The sequence below is a fragment of the Mastacembelus armatus genome, chromosome 15 (genome assembly GCF_900324485.2).
Source record: "Mastacembelus armatus chromosome 15, fMasArm1.2, whole genome shotgun sequence".
In the NCBI taxonomy this organism is placed as follows: domain Eukaryota; kingdom Metazoa; phylum Chordata; class Actinopteri; order Synbranchiformes; family Mastacembelidae; genus Mastacembelus; species Mastacembelus armatus.
The window spans coordinates 17,657,967-17,678,959 of record NC_046647.1 but is presented as its reverse complement, the minus strand read 5'-3'; the positions used below and the strand labels follow the sequence as shown (position 1 = coordinate 17,678,959).

Genomic DNA, 20,993 nt, shown 5'->3' with positions numbered 1-20,993 from the left:
AGAAAGAAACCACTAAGCCACCGTCCTCCTACATAGAGCAACACAAAAACACTATGCTATTTATGCAATTGTAAGTTTGGTTAGTCCTGGGAAAAAACAATGCTTTATTGATTAAATAAATAAATAACAATCAAACAAACAAAAACAACCAGCCCTATAGCAATCAGACATTAAAAATTAGCTTCTAATTTAGATGGTGTATAAGCAAGAATGCATGCATGTATATTTAATGATAGTCAACAATGATAGTCAACACAGACAATGTGTACAATGTGGCTTGATTCTAAGACTGAATTTCCCTGCAATCCCATTCTCTGCGATTGTGCGCAGATAAACACTGAACGTGGGAGTCATATAATAGGAAAGGATGGCGAGGGAGGCAGGCAGAGAGGAGGAGTGGGGAGGGAGGGAGGCGCTCGGAGCTGCGCATCTGTACAGGCAGATAGAGAGGAGAGGGAGAAGGAGAGAGACGAACAGGACAAGATGAGGACCGCGGCCGGAGCGATCCACATTGGGATGGGAAAAGGCAGACGAGATGGCAATCCCGAGGAAGACCGATGAGGCATGAAAGAGACGGTTTAGGAGACGTGCTGTATCGCCCCAACATGGAGGCGTAGCGACAGCAGCATGTATTAGAGGAGATCATTTCATTGCAACCTAGCAGCAGCAGCATCCTTCCGTCCAACCTGATCGGAGAGGAGGAGACAGGAGGAGAGATGGGCTCCCAGGTCGTGCAGACCCTGCGTCAGGGAGTCTGGGCATCCCTGACCGGGGGCTGGTACCACGACCCGGACCAGAACAAATTCAACAACTCCTGCCACCTCTATCTATGGATATTTCTCCTGATGTTGCCCCTGTCTCTCCATCTGGTGAGTTTTTGTTAGGGAACATGACGTCCAAGGCCGCAGAGGGGGCGTGAAGTGCTTACGGTACCTATAGGCTAGGATTTTTTATCACTCCCTGGATAAACATGCTGCGCTTCAGCAAGAATCTAACACCCTTCATTGTCTGGTCGCTACTGAGGGAAATAGGCTTGACGAAACGGCACTGTCGCAGTATTTTCCCCTGCATGCAATGACGGAACGCATGACTGCTCCTGGATGAGGCAGTGTAAAAGCCAGAAAACATGACAGGAACTGTGGTTCACTAATACATCCTTGTCACGGCCTTAAATATGTGCAACACAGGCTGTCTCACTCCCAGTCATAGTATTCTGACTGAGAAACTACAACCTGGCATTAGTATGTCCACAGTGAGTAGAAATGTATATAGATGGGCCTGTGCAGTAGATGTGGAGGAAGAAAATCCTCCAAAAGTACTTAATGCTATTGCTGCTCCCACTAATGTGCTAACTCTGTCCTTTTCATACACCTCAATGACCATAGTGCTCCCTGTTCCTGCACCATGACCTTTGCTGTGAAATATTAATAACACACAATGAACCTTTGAAATGAATAGATGGTATGAAGGCAGTATCAGCTACAGCCATGTGTGGTCCTGAGACCATTACTGGATATGATCTGATAATGCACATAGAGCTATAGTATAATCACTCCCTTTATGTTATGTGAAGAAATATTATTTTTTCAGCTGCATTTGTATGAAAGAGGTTTAATCACTACCAATCGGTTTTCTCCAGAAAAGATATTACATATATGTTGCAGATTATGTGATGTGATGTGATTGTATCCTGCATAGCTGTTCTCCAGTCCAAATATAATAAACAGGGATACATTTGTAGGTACTGTATGTTCAAATAACCTCAAATTAACCATCTATGAATGAGGGTTAGATGTGATGTCGCAGAATCTAAGAGCTTTGCCACTAAAGCTATATTAAAATGTTGTTGCTGACCGCTTTCACCGTCTATTTGAAAACACCCACTGCTTCTCCTGCGAAAACAACAAAAGCTTTCTGGGAGAGGTGTTTCAAATTTCAAGTTTATTAGCATTTTATCTGAAGAATAAACACACTACACAGTGCTAGATAAATGATGGCAGAAAGTATAAGGAAGTATAAGTATAGGAATAAATATAATCATAAATTTAAACTGTAAAATGACACCTGCAGTCATTATTACAGCCCCATATCCAACCCAGCAAGAACTCTCTCTAGATCAGTATGACTCATTTATCAGCATGCTGCAGATGAGTCGTCTTTAATCTTCCTGTTCTTTGCTTTGGGTCATTCTTCCCCTGGGGATCAATAAACTTCATCAATCCACCAATTAATCAAATTAGATCTCTTGGTTCACTGAGCCTGTAAGACACTCAGGTACACTTCACCTTTTACACAATTTCATCTACATATAATCGTATGAGAAGCTGGTGCTTTTCACATTTAGTCAAGCATTGTTCTGGTGGGGGTTACTCTTGGAGGTTTTTATTTCGATATGATGAGGTTCTTCTCTTCTCCACAGGCCCTGCCCCCTACCGCCATGGCTTTGAGCATCTACTGCACCTCAATCACTGTATTCTTCATCCTGATCAAGGTGGCCAACTATCGGCTGCACCTGATGTTCGATGATGGTGAGGCGGTGGTCCGCAGCAGCCTTTCTGACCTCAGCAAGGCTCCAGAGAAGAAAAGTAACGCCTCAGACTCCTGTCTGCCTGCTAGCATCAGGTAAACTCTCCCAGACACACACTGAAACTGCAGTCAGTGGGCTCAATCTGTAGTAGCTGAAGAAGTCATCTAAAAATGATAAATGTGACTTTGCCTTTTCAAATGTTTTGGGGGCCATTCAGATAGATATACTGGATATGACTAATATTTTTTCTCCTTGAGCTGCTCCCCTGCCAGGTCAGACATTACCAAATCTAGGTCAGAGGGGTAAATCCCTAATGATGCAACATAATCATTAACATGAAATTGTACATTTAGTCCTGAATAATGCCACTAATACTAAGTAAAACTATTCTACCATACTTGACATTCTCTTTTTCATCCCCCCTTTTCTCTGTCTCTATGTGTCTATGTTTTTCAGTTCACTTTTTCTTTGATCAAGTTGCTTTCGTGATCAAGTGTCTTAGAGTGGAATACAGACTCTTTCTACTTCATTTCAAAGACTCAGTACAGCTTTGGTGAATGAATGAGCTAATGAGGGGAGGTCAGTGATCTTCAGTCAGCCACTCCGCTCTGACACACTTGATCTGCACTGAGACTAATAAAAGAAAATTCACTGCTTCCTGTTCCCAGTATTACAGGATTTCTTTTAATTTCTTTATAATCATTGAAGTGCTTGTGGACAGATAAAGCAGTGAGCCTAGACACAAGTATTTATATTACTTTCTCAGCTCTAGAAATCAGTGTGTTTTAGTTTTCAAAACATGAGGGGCTGGACATGAAGGTTGAGTGATTTCCTCTGAAACTGACCATTCGATGTGTATTAACTTCCATAGCCTCACCATCTCCCTGTTTCTGTCTTTCCATCATTTTAATTTCTCCTCCGTTTCTTGTTTTTGTCCCATTGTCCCATAGGAAGAGCAGCACAGTGCCCGACAGTGTTGCCATGACGATGATGGCCAGGAAACGTCCCAGTCCTGTGATCCAGGTGACAGTGAAGCAGACTGAAACTGACCCAGGACTGATTGGGGTGGTGAGTAACTGTTTAAGGCTGGAAACCTGTCAAAATGAACATACTGTAGAGAAAAGAGTGTGTTGACCTACATTTTGCCCTATTTTTAATTTTATGTTTTCGATGCTCTTCTACACAGGAATGTTCAAAGTCAGATGAGATGAAGACATTAGAAGGTAATACTGATCTTTCTCTGTGACTGAGTAAGATACAGATGTGTGTTAAAGGAAAAGCCTGAATGAGCCTAAATGGTTGGAGAGACATAACAATTTCAAATATTTCCATACATGAACACCAAGCCTTCACATTAAACCCCCTAGCTCTGTTCATGTCAGCTTAAAACCTCATAGAAAAATGTGATCACTTAAAGTAGCTTTCACTGACTATGGGAGAATGGTCTAGATAGATTTGGTGTGGTTTTATTTTTGAGTATTGGAGTCAACAGAAATACTGAGTGTGAGACTGAGTGTGTATACACTTATAAAATAAAGACAGGATGTAGAAAGACAGCAAGATGCACCACACCTTTTAACCAGGTGGTCATCATTTAATCTAAAGTTAGTGCAGTTGATAAGTTCTTGAATTCAGTTTAGAGGAGCTGTTTTGTCAGATTCAGTCTATGATGGAATGTGTGTTCCTCTTCCCTAATGTGCTGGATGAAGACTGAAAACTTAATTTCCTGCTCTGTCATATACACAGAACTAGCAGCCAACCAGTTAGCCAGCCAAAATGGCCAGCTGACTGCTTCCAGTAAATTTCTGACCTGATGCACTGGTGATTGATCAGAGTCAGCTGATCAACAAAAGGCTTATAATCACTATAGTTCACTGCATCCGATAATTTTATAATTGTAACAAAATAGTGGTATCTGTTTGTCTGTGGGTCATTTTATCACAATAGGAAGATGTTTGTCTGTCTTGGCAAATACTGTTGTAAACAATAGTGTGAATTTTGTGTCTTGTCACTACAGGAAAAATAACAGATTCAAGTATCTCCATGGCAGGAATTGTACGATTAGAGCAGCTTCATTGTTAATAGACTTTAAATCTACAATTTGAACTTGCATTCTATTTTATTCTAGGACAGGGTGAGAGTGCTGCAGAGGAGAGGCCTGTGGAGGGAAGCCTACACCCAAGCCCGGATCCTTCTCCAGATGACCTGTCTAGCCCTAATCGTGAAAAGGCCGCCCCCCTGCTGCAGGCCCAGCAGAGGCCCCCATCTCAATCTGAAAGAGAAGAGATGCAGCCAGGATCTGCTAGTGAGACAGAGAAAATGGATGCAGAAATATCTGAAACTGGAGATGTGAAGGGAACAGACAGGTCTGTGGAGGGTATAGACAGAGAGCAGTCAGAACAGGAAGGAACAGCAGAGAAAGACTCAGAGCAGCACAGAATAGAGGACAAAGACTTCAACGATAAAGAGATTGCAGAAAGGGAAATAGCTGATGAAGGTCTACCTCCCTCCAAAGGAAGTGAAAATGAGAGTGAGGAGGAGAGTGAGGGGCAAAAAGAGCCCTCAGATGCAAACATTAACTCACTGGAGACTCCTCAGGACTGCCAAGATGATTTTATCAACAACCCCAGACCTGCTGCACGAGTAGACCTCCCCTTACAGACAGGTGTAAGTAGTTTTCATTCAAACGGTTTTGAATTTGCTGTACTATTACTTTCATATATATGCAGATACATGTGACTATTTATGCTTCCAATAAAGTTAATTGCATTTTAATAAAAATTAATGTATCCTTCATCACATATAGATCATTTACCTCTGTGTCTCGCATGTTGTCTCACAGGTGGAGCCATTGGAGGAGACATACTGTTCTGATGAGATTGAGGTGGTTCTGGTAGACAACTCTTGTCCTGGGCCTGCGTCTGTTCGCCTGGATGACAGCGACACAGTAAAGATCATCATCACCATGAGCTGTGATCCTCAGACTGCTGCTCAGCTGGAGGAGAGCGTCAAGCAGAGCCTCCTGGAAAATGTACAGGTAAGAATCATGCTTCATGTTGTGATAGTAATAATGAGAATGGTTCAAGAAACTGAGGAAAACATATTCTTATCATAGTGGCTGTAATACGCTGCTATAATCTAGAAATATAAGTGATCATAGATAGATAATGACCTTAAACCTTTCTCATAATTGTGGAATCTCCAAACTTTTTCTTGGAGAATAAAGTAACTATAGATGTGCATTTCAAAAGCTACTGTTAAGTTTTAACCAATCTTTTACTTTGTTTCTGCTATAACTATCAGAATAGCTGATTGAAATCTCAACTTTTGTCATATATAATCTTTACACCAAGCCTGTTTAAGATAAAATGTGTAGAACAGTCATTGCCATCTGTTCATCAAATGAGTTTGCGTCAGACATTGGTAGACATCTTTGTTATTCACCTGGTATGTCTGTCTCCAAGTGAACATGGACGTCCAAACTTTGGATTCTACCTAGTCTGTTCAGTTCAGTTTTATGTTTGAACATACAGTATGTCTTTATGATGCTTCCAGTGGTTAGATAGTTCTTAAATAATACATAGGTTTATGTCTTTTGTATTGTTACATTTAAATAACACTGGATATTTTTTGATTGATCACTTGGTCACAGGGAGATGGACAGGAAATAAGGGAGACAGAGAGACCTGTGGTGTCACATGTACATGGTGTAATGCTGAAGCCACTCTGCTATCAGGGCACCTCCAGGGATATAGTTTGACATGTCTGTGTGTGTCCTGCCAGGCTCAGAAGGATGCAGGAGAGTGTCACATCAAAATCCCCATCATCACGTTTGACTCCCCTGAGGAGGAGATGCAGAAGGTGGGACAGGGAGAAGAAGTGTCTGGTTCAGAGGACGACCCTACCCCAAAACAGAAACTACCAACTAGTCAAAGTGAAGAGTTTCACCTGTGCAGAGAAACAACTACCTCTGAGTCGATCACAATGGAGTGTCCAGATCTAGAACAGGAACATCTTGGGATGAAGATGACTAATGATCAAACTCCAAGCCCTCAGCTAACTAATGATAACAGTTCATCAGGTATTGATGTGCACTCCCACCCTGATGACACGGATCCTCTGGATCCCAATGTGGATTCACAAGGTTTCCTGCGTCTACCGCCAGCTTTGGGCCGCTATGGGCCCGGAGGAAGGACTCACATCCGTGGACTGAGCATGGACAGTGGAAAGGACGCTGTACTGCTTTCAGACCGCTCACATAACACAGTATGATGGCAATTTACCTCTGTTTCTGTATCTTTGCTTTAGCTGTTTTCATCCTTCAGTCCATGTGTACATGCAAATGTCTGTCTTTTTATCAGAACACTATGACCAGTTCCAAGTCAGATCTGGAAGCAAAGGAAGGACAGATTCCCAACGAATCCAACTTCTTGGAATTTGTGTCCTTGTTGGGATCCCTCAGTACCAGAGCAGCAGGGGCCAACACGCAGGAAGAAGGGACACTGGAATGCAAACAGGAAGCCGGAACTGCAGAGGAAGGTGAAGCTCAGCAAGGTTTGTCCCTTTGCCTCCACCTACTTTATCAACATGTTTTTCAAGACCTGCACTTCCAAAAACGAAATATAAAGTACCTCACCGTCGATTGAGATTTTAGTTGATAAAAACAAAAATCTGTTTCTGTTCACTAAAAACATTTGCATTTGATCTGTTTATAGATCTGAGTGTGACTTCCAAACTAGAGGAGACGATAACAGAAACTAACCCCGACAACAAACCAGAGAGACCCAAACCACCCACCAGTCTGCTCACTGACAAACTACAGGCTTTACCACCCCCACACATCCCAATAGTGTCTCCTGACAGGTACATATGCTTGTAGATGCTTAAAAATATGCAAACAGCTGAATTAATTTCTGGTACTTACACTCACTTTAGATTCAAGTTCTGATCCTCTGGCATCTTCAGTTGATTGTGTTTCCTGTCTGAAGTCCACAGACAGACAGAGAGAAGGATCCAGACTATGATTCCCTGCCCTCACAAACTTCTCAGTCAGAGAGCTCCATGCTGCAGGTTATCTGCAGACCAGAGGCTACCAACAAAGAAGAGGCCTACACCTTCCATACTGTACATAGTAAGTGCGCACAGTCAGTATGTTGGAACAGTATAACATTGTGACCATTTTCACAAATATACAATATGTGGTGTGGGAGGCACTGCCAGCAGCTGCTTCATTTTTGCAACTACACTAAACAGCTCACAAAGCTGCTGGGATTAAATGACAATTTCCTGGAAAAGCTCCCAAGATGTTCCGCTGTCCTGTCGTACAGTAATTCAGGCCCAGATGTCTGTCTGTAATGCAAAATAAATCCCACGTCAGCTCTTTCACATTACTTATCCAAATGCAAATGTCTGACAAGTTTTATTTATCGGTTTGTGTCACCAGGAGACAGGCCTCGCAAGTTGTATGCAGAGCGAGCGCTCAACCTACCGCTGGGAGCTGAGCTCATCACTGGCAACATGTGGTAGTGCTTTATTTCTTCCTTTTCCTTTTTATGTTTTGTCTACCAGCTTATTCTCTTCCATTGCTTCAATGTGTTCCTAACATAATCTGTGTGTGTGTGTGTGTGTGTGTGTTTAGTGACCTGCTGTCAACTTCTTCCAACTCGGAGTGTCAGGATGGCCTGGCGGGCAGCCACACTGACTGTCCTTTCCAGCGACGCATCATCCCTGCACACAGACTTCGACCAAGAAGGACTCACCCTGAGATCTTCCAGGTTTATCTACTTTCACTTTTTCTCTGTTGTTTTTTTTTTTTTCTATTTTGGTCCTGCACACCACTATCATCCATGCCCCACTACCTAACCTAAGGTATCAAATTTAAAAGCTGGTCCTGCCAATGGTTGTAATTTAAAGTAAGAATTACCCTGTGCTTTTGGTCAACAGCACTGCTACGGAGCTATGAAATTTGAAACCATGCATACCAGACTCTGGTTTGTGGTTTGTTTTGTGTCAGGAAGAAGACTCTTTGGATGAGTCATCTGAGACATCTACTCAGGAAAAACCATCCCGGAAGATTTATTACAAACTTAAACTGTTTCCTGGGAAGTGGATCAACATTTTATATGACCGACTCACCCTGCTTGCCCTCCTGGACAGGTAATAAACAAAACACCTGCAAACTCTCTGCTGCTTTCACAGTTTGACAGGTAACAAACTTAAACTGTTTCTTAGGTGTAGAAAAATGTTTCTATGTGCTGTCTTTCCATAGAAACCAGGATGTTCTGGAGAATCTAGTTGCAGTCTTTATGGCCTTCCTAGTTGCCTTCCTGGGTTTTGTGCTTCTAAACCATGGTTGCTTCAAAGACTTCTGGGTCTTCCAGTTCTGCCTGGTCATAGCCAGCTGTCAATACTCCCTACTGAAGGTATGAAAAAACTCTCTGGAAGGTATAATACCTCAAGTTTGACCTGTGTCCATTTTCTGAATTATAAGTCATGCCATCTAACCACAGCTCTGAGCAGTTCACTTAAATGTTTACTGATGAGCAGTTGAACCAGGTTGTGAGGAAAAATCTAAGCAACTGTTTTTAGTCTAAGAAAAACCAGTTCACTACTAAAACCAACTTGTACTGTGAATGATGTGTGAGCTCACAGTTAAACTGACCTCAGATGTGCCAGTTGCTATTTGCTCCCACTCACTTCCTCTTACGGTAGTATCACAGCTATTTTCAATTGTTTCCATGTTAATTAATGGTAATTTAATTTTGGCTTCTAATTGTGCTTTTGTTTTCCAGAGTGTTCAACCAGATGCAGCTTCACCAACACATGTGAGTTAACGTGTCTTTGTTACTGAGGAAATATTACAGAAGAAAGGCAAATCAGTTTATAACATAATAAAAGCACTACCAATACTTGGAAAACTTAGATCCATGCATCTATTATATCACCACTGGTTAGTTTCAACTTGTGACTTCTATTCCACTGTAGTGATGCATGGTGTTGCTGTCTTGGTTATGTAGGATCCCAACCTGTGTGTGTTCATGTGTTTCTAGGGTCACAACCAGCTGGTGGCCTACAGCCGAGCAGCCTACTTCTGTATTTTCTGCGCTCTGATCTGGATTCTGGAGCAGCTACTGAGGCTGAGCGACCTGCCTGTTTCCACCCTGTACGGCGTCACCATCGTCTGCCATGATGCACTGCGCTTCTTACGAGATCTACTAGTGGGTACGGACACCAGAAGAGATGCAAACTAAAATGCACAGAGCAAACATGTAGCCTTTAACTTAAGCTCTGTTTCAGACCTGCAGCTGGTGTCACACTGCACCTAACATAGTCATTGTTATTTATTGTTTTGTCCTTGTCCTGAAAATATCTTTGCGTTAAACAGGTTTTACCTACTGCTTCCCAATTACCTTCCTGGTGGGCCTTTTTCCTCAGATCAACACCTTCGTCATCTACCTGCTGGAGCAGATTGACATGCACCTTTTTGGAGGAACAGGTTGGTACAACAATTTTTAATCTTTTAATCTTAGTAGTAGTGGTGTTCATGAATCTAAATTCTTGTTTGATATTGATTAAACTTTGGGGTTTTTATCTAAAACTGTTCTTACTTTAGCAGAAATATCTGCATTCAAGCATGAAACCATCACTTATAGGCATCCAGAATAAATAAAAAACTACTACTACTATACTTGCTTATCAGCGTTTCTCATTGTTTGCGTTTCAGCTGCTACGAGCCTCAACTCTGCAGTCTACAGCATCCTACGCAGTCTGATCGCTCTGTCTCTGCTCTACGGCTTCTGCTTCGGAGCTCTGAAGGTAGAAATTGACTAAACACAGCATAAGAAAATGATGAATACAGCCATTTCTCCTCTCCTCTTCTCAAGCTCAATTTGTGTTCATGGTCATTAGTTACAGAAATGGTAGAAGATGGTAAGTTTGGTTATAAATAACATGGGTACAGAGAGTTTCACTGATAGAACTAAGTGGAAGTGCAGAAAAATACAAAATGTTGCCAGACAACCTTCTAAAGAGATTACACAATTAGAGGATAAAGAAGCTTTTGAACTGTGAAAATCTCAATGCAGAAGTTATAAAAGGCTGATGACTGTATGTTGTGTGGTCACAGGAGCCGTGGGATGAGCAGCACACTCCAGCTCTGTTCTCTGGTTTCTGTGGCCTTTTGGTGGTCTTCTCCTATCACCTCAGTCGACAGAGCAGTGACCCGTCTACACTGCTGTAAGTATCAGTGTATCAGTATCAGTTAGTTTGTCTCAAGCTGAAAATTTAATGTAAACATAAACTGAAAATAATCTTTATAAAGAGTATTTTTTAATACTTATAAGTAGTTTTACTTCAGCCTTTTATTAAAGTCTGATCAACATATAGAATATATATTGAACAGAAAATATAAAACAACTCAAACTACAAAAATGTAGAGGAATTTGCTCCTTAGAGTCTGAGAAATGTAAATATTTTACATTTCATCCATGTTTTTGTTATAAGGAAGAATTTTTAATTATTAAAATATTCAGGTTTTTCTGTTGTTTTCTGAACACAATTTAGGATTAGTGACAAAAAAATCAGTTCATGCTATTAAAAAAAGATGCTTTCGTTCTTCATGCCCTATCCTTGCCGTGTCATTTTCTTTGCAGTTCTCTGATCAAGTCAAAGATAATGCCCGCTTTGGTGGAGAGTGAGGAAGAGGAGGAGGAGGATACAGACATCAAAGACCCACTGCCTGAAAAACTGCAGAACTCTGTGGTAACTACAGATTAATAAATAAATAAACTGCTGTGCTGCTGTTTTGTTTTGCCAGTTATGTTGTTAGTAGAAGACAATGAGGTAACGAGAGGCCTCCTGCTCCTTTTTACAGTATTAACTCTCATCAGGCAGCTTTAATTCAGTGTGGCTTATTAATACTTGCAGTCTTTTCTCTCTCCTGTGCTCTGCAGAAGGAGATCCTGCTATCAGATGTGGTTGTGTGCTCTGTTGCCTACATCCTAACCTTCGCTATAACTGCGAGCACTGTATTTCTGTCTCTCAAGGTGAAATTCTTGTTTCTTCTTTTGATAAACTGCCTTTTACTTTTCATCCCTGTTGAATTTTGCAAGAATACTATCTGAAGTGTAAACATTTTTGTAACATCAGATTTTTTTTTTTACTTCATCATGTTTTTTTACATTATATACCAACTTTTCTCCAGCCCTTTGTGACCATTGTGTTGTACGCACTGGCGGGGACGGTGGGGTTTGTCACTCACTACCTCATCCCCCAGTTAAGGAAGCATCACCCTTGGTTGTGGATCTCCCACCCAGTCCTCAAGACAAAGGAGTACCACCAGTTTGAACCCAGAGGTCAGACTCCATTCTTTATACAGTCCAGTGTTGCCTCTCCTAGAAAATGAGCAGAGGATGAGCACCTCAGACAGTAAAATCCACACGGTCCGGACTGTAATATTGGATGTGCTGGATGGATTGCCATTAAATTCAATCATTGGAATTTTTTATTCTTGTTTGTGTTACAGAAGATGCTGTGCTGATGTGGTTTGAGCGACTGTATGTGGGGCTCCTGTGCTTTGAGAAGTACGTGGTGTACCCCGCCATTGTGCTGAGCGCACTCACTAATGATGGATTCGCCCTTAGTCACCGCAAGAAGCTGGGAATTCAGTGAGTGGACACATACAGGCACAAACACACAGCATCACACACATATCACCTCTAGATATCTGCAGTGCCGGGCTGTCTTTCCATCAGTTCAACAGACCGAATCTATTGTCTAAACTCTTGTTTGTACTGCCTCCAGCTGTGATGTTCTCCTGACAACAGTTGCTGGACTGAAACTCCTGCGTTCATCCTTCTGCAACCCTAGCTTCCAGTTCCTCACTCTGCTTTTTACACTCGTCTTTTTCCACTTCGACTGTCCGCGTGCCTCCGAGAGCTTCCTGCTGGACTTCTTCATTATGTCTATTGTCTTCCACAAGGTGCGATTTTCTCATACATATAGTAGATACATTCAGAAACCACCACACACAGAAACCAATAGAGTCTCAGAAACTCCAGTTCACAGCGACAGAAACAGACGTAGCAACAGCCAGTTTAGAGATACAAAAAGGTCGTATTAACATTTAGAATGATATGGACAGTGGGGGGATTTAAGGGTGTGGGTATCACTTTATTTGCTCTGTAACAAATATGTGTCAGTTAAATAGCACATGAATGTCAAATGTTCCAGTATCCTTTTCATACAGCATCTGTTCTGTTGAGCTTTGTTAACAGGGGACGGACTGTGTGTCTTTGTTTCTGTCCAGATGCGTGAGCTGTTGTTGAAGCTGCATTTCATCCTGGTTTACATTGCTCCCTGGCAGATCGCCTGGGGCAGTGCTTTCCATGCCTTTGCCCAACCATTTGCTGTGCCTCGTATCCTCTCTCTATGACCTGTGTGTGTGTGTGGGTGTGTGTGTGTGTGTGTGTGTGTGAGAGAGAGACTGCATCCGTACCTGCTCCTCTTTCCTTGACTGGTGTGTGTGTGTTCAGACTCAGCCATGCTGCTGCTCCAGACGCTGCTCACCACCGTCTTCTACACCCCGCTGGCCCCCTTTCTGGGCAGTGCCATTTTCATTTCCTCCTACCCACGGCCCATCAAGTTCTGGGAACGAAACTACAAGTAAGGCCAGACAACATGAGTGAGTGTGGAATGAGTTTTTGAAGTGTCACTGAAAATTATCTGCAGATCTCATTAACTAAAGCAACAATTAGCTGTTGACCTTTAACTGTTGACCAGTATTTGTTAAAAAATTACCAGAGAGCCACACGGTTGCTCTGGTTGACATATTTGTTCATTAACATATCAAACTTAACACTTTGAGAGTATTTTTTTCACATGTATCTGTTTTCTCAATACTATATTTTAGAGCTAAGCTGCACTTCACATCCTCCTCTCTTTCTTTCTCACTTACACTTTCACAACCTCTCTGTTCCCTCTTACTTACTGATGTGAGAGACTGGACTCCAAAAATACACCTGCAGCTTTGCTGTGTTGTGATTTGTCAAAAACGACCCTGTAATTATATTTAGGCAGTGTTGTCAGTATTTGAAGTGAAACATTAAAACCACTTACAGGATCATCTCTGCTGGAGTCTTGGTGCTCGAGGGAATAGATGTGCAGAAAATATTCCGAACATGGACAGAATAACATGATTTATTCAGGTTCTTCACCTTAAAATATTTAGTTTGGAGAGGTTTTAATATATAAGTATTGTGATCTATTTTCTTCCTTATACTGCACTGAATAAGATTCAGTATAAGATATTGAGGAGGACTTATTACTGATTATTAGTGATCTCTTTCTGACAAACTGTTCTGTGATGTCATTTTAAAATACTGTAAGTTTGATGTACAAGCTGTTGTTCTATTGGCTGCAGCCTTTTATTCTCCCCATGCTACATTAGCACTTTGCATAAGTGGTGCCTCTGACTTATTTTTGTGCTCCACTGCCTGAGTGTTTTTTGTTTCATGTTCCTGCAGCACAAAGCGTATTGACAACTCCAACAGCAGACTGGTGTCGCAAGTGGATAAGGAGACAGGTGAGTTCTTTTTAACAAAACTTACATCCATATTTTTTCCACCCAGTACAAAAGGTACAAATTAACTTCTTGTAGTTTAGAATAAGTAATGGAAGGATGTAGCCAAACTGTTATCTACTTTTTTGTCTTTGTCCCTTTTTGACACTGTTTCATCCGACTGTTCACTTTCTCACCATCCTTCCCCTGCAGGATGTGATGATAACAACCTGAACTCCATCTTTTATGAGTACCTGACTCGCTCACTGCAGCACTCACTTTGTGGTGACCTTATGCTGGGCCGATGGGGCAACTACAGCTCTGGAGATTGTTTCATTCTGGCCTCTGACTACCTCAATGCCCTGGTCCACCTCATTGAGATCGGCAACGGGTTGGTCACTTTCCAGCTGAGGGGTCTGGAGTTCAGAGGTACAGTGTGACCCTACCTTCCTTTTTTCATTCCACCGTCTGAATGAACAACGAGGTACATCCATCTCTCTCCATCCCAGGCACATACTGCCAGCAGAGAGAGGTAGAAGCCATCACCGAGGGTGTGGAGGAAGACGATGCCTGCTGCTGCTGTGAGCCAGGCCACTTGCCTCACATGCTGTCATGCAATGCTGCTTTCAACCTGCGCTGGCTGGCCTGGGAGGTGATGGCCACCAAGTACCTGCTGGAGGGTTACAGCATCAGTGAAAACAATGCTGCCACCATGCTGCAAGTGTATGACCTGCGAAAGTTACTCATCACCTACTACCTGAAGGTATATTTTCACTTTAAACCAGTGTGTTTTTGTTTAGCCTCCATGTATGTTTAGAAATTTTCTGAATTTATATCAGACATAACCAGGGTTAAAAACTTTTATTTTGCCACTGGTATTTCAGAGAACCTGAGAGAGCTTTAATAATACATTAACTTTGACATATTCAATCAGCATCTCTTTAGTGGCAGACAGAAAATTGAATTGTCTGAACAGGCTCTTTAGGGGTTTGCCTGCCAAAAGGTCAAACAACTGGGGGATAAACCAGAACCTTATGCATTAATTGTGAATACAAATGGCAGTGTGCCAGTAGAGAGCACCTTCTTTCTCTTGTTTTTGGTGTGTAGTATTTTGCTTTTGTCTGACAGTTCCCCTACTCTCCCTGAAATCTGTCCCTCTGTATCTCACCCTTTCTCCCAGAGTATTATCTATTACCTGATCCAGTCCCCCAAACTGTCCACCTGGCTCAAAGATGCCACCATCCATGAGGCGCTGCAGTCTTATACCAAGTGGCACCACATTGAGCGTGATCCCCAGGTCTTCAGTGTGAAGATCGATGAAGACTATGTGCATTGCCTGCAGGGAGTGACGCGTGCCAGCTTCTGCAACGTCTACCTGGAGTGGATCCAGTACTGTGCTGGGAAGATGGAGACGGTACATTACTTAAAGATTATTCTATCAAACTAATTATGGATTAGAGCTAAGTGTTTTTCTCCTGCTCTTTTTTTCTCCTTTTCTTTTCTTGACACATGCCCATTAAAACTTCCCACAGCCCAAATTTTCAAATTGCTTGTTTTGTCATGCAAACCTAAAATACACAGTGGGATATATCCTTGACACCAGCTTATCACAGTGCTGACAAACACTGACATTTGTGAGGAATTTATACTCTAGTTGCCAGTTAACCCTGTTTTTGTGTTTGTATTTGTGTCCAGCGTGTGGACTGTGATGAAGACTCTCCTCTGGTGACTCTGTCTTATGCACTGTCTGTCCTGGGGAGGAGATCTCTTGGGACAGCATCACACAATATGTCCAACAGGTAAAACCTTTCTCAAACCAAAGAATAACAGAAATAGCCTCAGGCCTGTACTGTTCTTGTAATCACTTTGTGAATTGTGTGAGTGTTTGACTGGAACCTTTGCTGAAAGTGGCCACAAATGATGGTTGCAGGTAAAGAGTAAATGTGTAAATGTAGTGTAAAATCAGCGTACAGTAAGTATAAAAGCGCCACAATGGAATGTGCTGAGCTTTATTGCTTTTTAAATAGATATTTCCTTACAGTTAGGCAGATACACCAGAAGAGGGCAACAACAGCTAAATCTTTAAACATCAGGACAGTTGCTATCACTGCACTCAGATGACTTTTCTGTGGTTTATTTTTCTCTCTCTTTTTTATCCTTTTTTCCCCACTATCACAAAGTCTGGAATCATTTCTCTACGGGTTCAACACTCTTTTTAAAGGCGACTTCCGCATCGCCACAAAGGATGAATGGGTTTTTTCTGATCTGGACCTCCTGCAGAAGGTGGTGGCTCCGGCTGTCAGAATGAGCCTCAAACTGCATCAGGTGCTGTGCCTTTCCATGGCTGCTGCTGTGTCTTCATGCTCTAAATGTCAGACCGTAAACCTGCGGTCTGTCAGCCACTGCTGATGTCTTCTTGAAGACGTCTTATTTTGTTTTTATAAACCATCTTTCAGTTATCATTTTTGCAGTATGGAAGAAAGCTGTAACTAATTCTGCTCAATTCATGCATAGTTATGGATCATTTCAAGTTTGTCATGGAGCAAGGGCGATTTTTCATCCCTGCAGTAGGTACGTTCCTTCAGTGCTCCATCATGTGTGTGCTGCCTTTTCAGGATCACTTTACTTGCCTGGAGGAGACAGAGGAGGCATCTATCTTGTATGAAGCCATCACAAACTACCGCAGCAGCCTGGTCATCTGCCATGAGAGTGACCCCGCTTGGCGTAAGGCAGTGCTCTCCAGCCGCGACACGCTGCTCACGTTGAGACACATGATCGATGATGGCACGGATGAGTATAAGATCATCATGCTATACAAACGCCATCTCAGCTTCAAGGTGATCAAGGTAAAAGTCCTGTGGGGCTAAAGAAAACAGGGTGTTTGCATACGTGAGACAAATCCCAGTTTGAAGAGTCAGAAAACATGTTTGTTTAGAAGCAGCTGCATCATTTCTAATCTTTATCAAATCATCACATTTTTGTCAGTGGAGGATGATAAAACACAGGATATTTAAGTCTTTTAAAAAGTAATGTTACTGTCATGCTTTCTTCTCTCTTTATTAACTCTGAGCTCCTAGTAATCTCATCACTTCTTTCGTTTCTCTCTGCAGATCAATAAGGAGTGTGTTAGGGGTCTGTGGGCTGGCCAGCAGCAAGAATTAGTGTTTTTACGGAACCGAAACCCAGAACGCGGCAGCATCCAGAACTCAAAGCAAGCCCTGAGGAACATGGTCAATTCGTCCTGTGACCAGCCGCTGGGATACCCCATGTATGTATCACTGACAGTTATCTGCCACATTTTCAGTGCCAGATAGGCAGAACATGGTGCTAGTATTCTAAGGTTTAGGGATGTAGGCTACAGTCATAGAAATACAGTATTGCTTTGTTGTTGCTCCCTGCATCTTTGCAGCATGGATGTTTTTAGAAAACTGTTTTGACTGATGTGTTTAACTTTCTTATGTGTAGGGTTTTTGTCTATATGTAGTTACCTTGTGTCTGATAATGTGACATTTATTTTCTTATGTTTTAGGTATGTGTCACCACTGACAACATCATATGCAGGAACACATCGTACACTCCGCGGCATCGGAGGAGGGGCTTTAAGTCTGGATGCCATTCGTTCCTGGATCTGCTCTAAATGGTTAAGGTTGGTGCATTGTCTCCTAGTTCAGTCAGTAGTGGAGTCAGTCTTTTCTTTCTTTCTTCCTCAGATGCAGACTCTCCTAAAAATTTATTTTTCAGTGTTCTGTTTGATTAACATTACTTGCATGATGTATGTTGAATTTAGTTTGGTTTATGTGCAAAAAACAGTGCAGAACTGAAAGGTAATGGGTTCAGTTCCCAGAACAACAATCCTCTAGGATAAACCATTCTGGGTTAGAGGCTTAGTTTAATTTGTTTGGCATTGTTTAGAGTGCACACTTATACTAAAAACCTACATTCTTCTTACAGTCATCTAATGTCAGAGGCCATGCGCAATCAGTGTAATGAATTTACTGCTGCAGTCTCTGCAAACCCAATTGAAAATATTTTTCTAACTGTTTTGCAGTCTATTCAGAATCATTTTAGTCACATTTCTAAGCAAATCCCAAAAATTAGTTAAAATATTGAGCTGATTATTAAACAAACAAAACCCTGCATTTTTGAGATTCCCCAGAATCTCAAACTCTCAACGTTAGAGTGAAGATGATGTGCAAGAGGCAAAGTATCGTCATGACACAAGCGATGATGGAATCGGTGCAACGGTTCTGCTGCCTGAGTGAGAGTTTCTCTGTGGATTTATAGATATTGATGTGGTGGAAATCAATGTTGGGGAGAGACTTCCCTGCCAACTTAATGTTGTTTTAAATACATGCTCAGGGTCAGGGGGAGTGCTCACTTGAGAGAAATAGAGGGTTGGATTTCAGAGTGGGAGGCCAGCCATAAGTTTCAACTTTCTGCTTTTGCAGCAGTGTTGCTGCTCACATCCTTCCTTCCCTTTCTTCCTACAGCTTTATATCCATCCCTCACTTCCCATCTTTCTGTAGACCTTCTCTTTTGTTTCTCAGTCCCTCTTTTTCATATTACTTTCACCAAACCTAATTGCATTGGCTCTGCCAGTTAATGGGTGTGTGAATGTGTGTGTGTGTGTGTGTGTGTGTGTGTGTGTGTGTGTATCTTTCTGACTGTGTGGCTCTTTCTTAAGCTTCTTAGGGGCTAAGTTTTCCTTTCAGATTAGATTAGATTGTTAATGCTGTTTCATCGTCCTTGAGTTAAAGTCTTAATTTCTCTAAGTAGCCAAGGAGCCAAAGAGATGAACTGCGGTTTGACAGCCAGAACACATCTAACTAATTTAAGAGGAAGGCTGCATTAGTGTGTGTCACATATGCTACCACAGTTACATAACATGTATCTCTCTGTGATTCTGTGTGCATGGTTAACCAGCTGGGATAGTCAAAGCTTGCTAAATGTTTGATGGCCTTTTGCCAGTTTATATGTCCTGCACTGATGTAGAATGAATAAATGAGAGGTGAGTGTGTGTTTGTGTGTGTGTGTGCCCTGTAGGGTGCGTAAGGACAACCTGACTAGCTGTAACAGTGGTGTGAACATGGAGGATGTGGACTGCGGAGCCGGTGGCTCATCCTCATTGAGCCACAACCGCCCATCCTCAGTCACATCCAACAGCCTGAGCCTTTACCAGCACAGAGCCAGGACAACACACAGCCACAGACATCACAATGCAGGTACACACCAACACACACACAAACATGTCCCACTGTCCTTGTGGAGAATCTGTTGACTACACTGATTCCAGTCCCTAGCCGTAACCCGAACCACAATCTAATTCAAAATTAAAATCACGTCTAAAGTACAGACTAAACTGTGCAGAGCTGCTTTTGGTTCTCACAGTGTGAGTGTGAGTCGGCTAGTATTTAGTTAATGATACTGTTTATGATAAAGAAAAACAAGACATGTCTGTCGTTCTAGAGGCTAGAATCAGAAAACATTTGACATTGTTCTACTATCTCACTCAGATGATTAATCAGTTTTCAAAGTAGTTTCAGTTTATTTATCTGGAGATCAACTAATCGATTATTCATCTCATAATTTTAGCTATTGAAGTATGCATTTCTGTCTGTGTGCAGCCAGGAGAGAGTACCGCAGTCGTTCAGTGCAGCCTCAGAGTCAGCGTCCTCCTGTCAGCAGCCAGTCAGGGCCTATCCTGGACTCAGGCTCCACCCACGGGCTTGTCCAGCGTCTGTCCAACAGTCAGCTGTCCTTCAACACATCCATAGCCTCTATATTCTCCCAGGTATACACACACACACACACACAGACACACACAGTATTAGGCAGCCCACCAGTTGTAATTGCCTCTTTGTGCTTTTGCTAAGAGAATAAAGTGGGAGGAGTTTCTCTCTTTAGGTCCCTCGCCTCTCGGCAGCAGGTGGGGTCAACTCCCAGGTCCAGGCATCGCAGCATCAGCAGCGCTCCAGCCAGGTACCAGCTTTTAACACTTCTATACTATACATACACAATTTCTCTTGGCAAAGTCACTAGAGAGACTCCAGCGATCACATACAACTGGTATATAACATATAGAAAATTAAAACACTATATGCAACAAAGGCAATTCTCACCGACTGTAACATCCCTGGTGCCTTTCTCCAGGTCTCCTCATCCTCGTCCACACTCAGCTTGCTGTTTGGGAAGCGTAGTTTCTCCAGTGGCCTGGTTATTTCTGGGCTGTCTGCTGCTGAAGGGGGCAACACCACAGATACACAGTCCTCATCCAGCGTCAACATCGCCATTGGTCCCTCACACAGGTCCAGCAGCAGGGCCACACAGGTAGGGAACAAACCAACGAGTAGACATGCAAAGTCCGTGCCTCTGTATAGTGAGTCTGAGGACTTCAGCATGACCTTCTCTGGGTCCAGCAACAAATTTTAAAAAACAAGTGTACTGATAAAAAAATATCCCTATGACTCTATTTGAAATATCTAATACAGCCCATGAAACCTTGGGTGTTCATGATCACCAGAAATGTTTTCCTAATTAATTTCTGATTTTGGTGATTCATGACCTTTCTTTTTGCTATAAAGATTATTGTTCGAATGTGCCTCTTCTATGTCTCATTTCCTTTCTTCTCTTTCCTAGTGGACATCAGAGCCATATGAAAGTATAGATGCAACCTGTTCCAGTGCTGCTATCACAGTGAAAGACGGCACACAGTCAGGCGACAGAGGCTGTAGCCAGGGGTTAGACAAGACCCAGGAGGACTCTGCCTCAACAGCTCCGGAGGCAACAGATCAAAAGACTGTCTGAGAAAGCGAGAACACAGAGAGAGAGAGAGAGAGAGTGCCCATACTGTCTGTATACAGAGAGGAGTGTATGAAAAGTTAAGACGTATACACAGAGTGTATGAGAGAG

General features: G+C 42.3%; 1 protein-coding gene across 4 annotated transcripts; it reads left to right on the top strand.

The window, feature by feature from the left end:
- Positions 1-716: 716 nt before the first annotated feature.
- Positions 717-20,936, top strand: pcnx2 (pecanex 2). 4 transcript variants are annotated; one of them, XM_026309547.1, is made up of 41 exons: positions 717-869; positions 2,420-2,622; positions 3,478-3,595; positions 3,714-3,750; positions 4,656-4,876; positions 4,919-5,170; positions 5,370-5,564; positions 6,311-6,793; positions 6,889-7,066; positions 7,243-7,390; positions 7,516-7,658; positions 7,971-8,049; positions 8,166-8,301; positions 8,541-8,683; positions 8,796-8,949; positions 9,319-9,351; positions 9,577-9,748; positions 9,912-10,022; positions 10,251-10,342; positions 10,653-10,762; positions 11,179-11,287; positions 11,479-11,571; positions 11,730-11,880; positions 12,051-12,192; positions 12,329-12,506; positions 12,834-12,942; positions 13,060-13,189; positions 14,050-14,108; positions 14,298-14,513; positions 14,594-14,847; positions 15,265-15,498; positions 15,780-15,883; positions 16,265-16,409; positions 16,700-16,930; positions 17,195-17,352; positions 17,614-17,730; positions 19,128-19,306; positions 19,709-19,875; positions 19,989-20,063; positions 20,235-20,411; positions 20,721-20,936. In XM_026309547.1, the coding sequence occupies exons 1-41, from the start codon at positions 717-719 to the stop codon at positions 20,886-20,888; spliced, it is 6,357 nt and encodes a 2,118-aa protein (XP_026165332.1). In that variant the 3' UTR covers positions 20,889-20,936. The 4 variants fall into 4 exon arrangements, with proteins under 4 accessions (XP_026165332.1, XP_026165329.1, XP_026165331.1 ...); XM_026309544.1 differs by adding an exon at positions 3,888-3,904 and having other exon boundaries at positions 3,714-3,759; positions 4,661-5,170; positions 6,889-7,081; XM_026309546.1 differs by having other exon boundaries at positions 4,656-5,170; positions 5,376-5,564.
- The last annotated feature ends 57 nt before the right edge of the window (positions 20,937-20,993 follow it).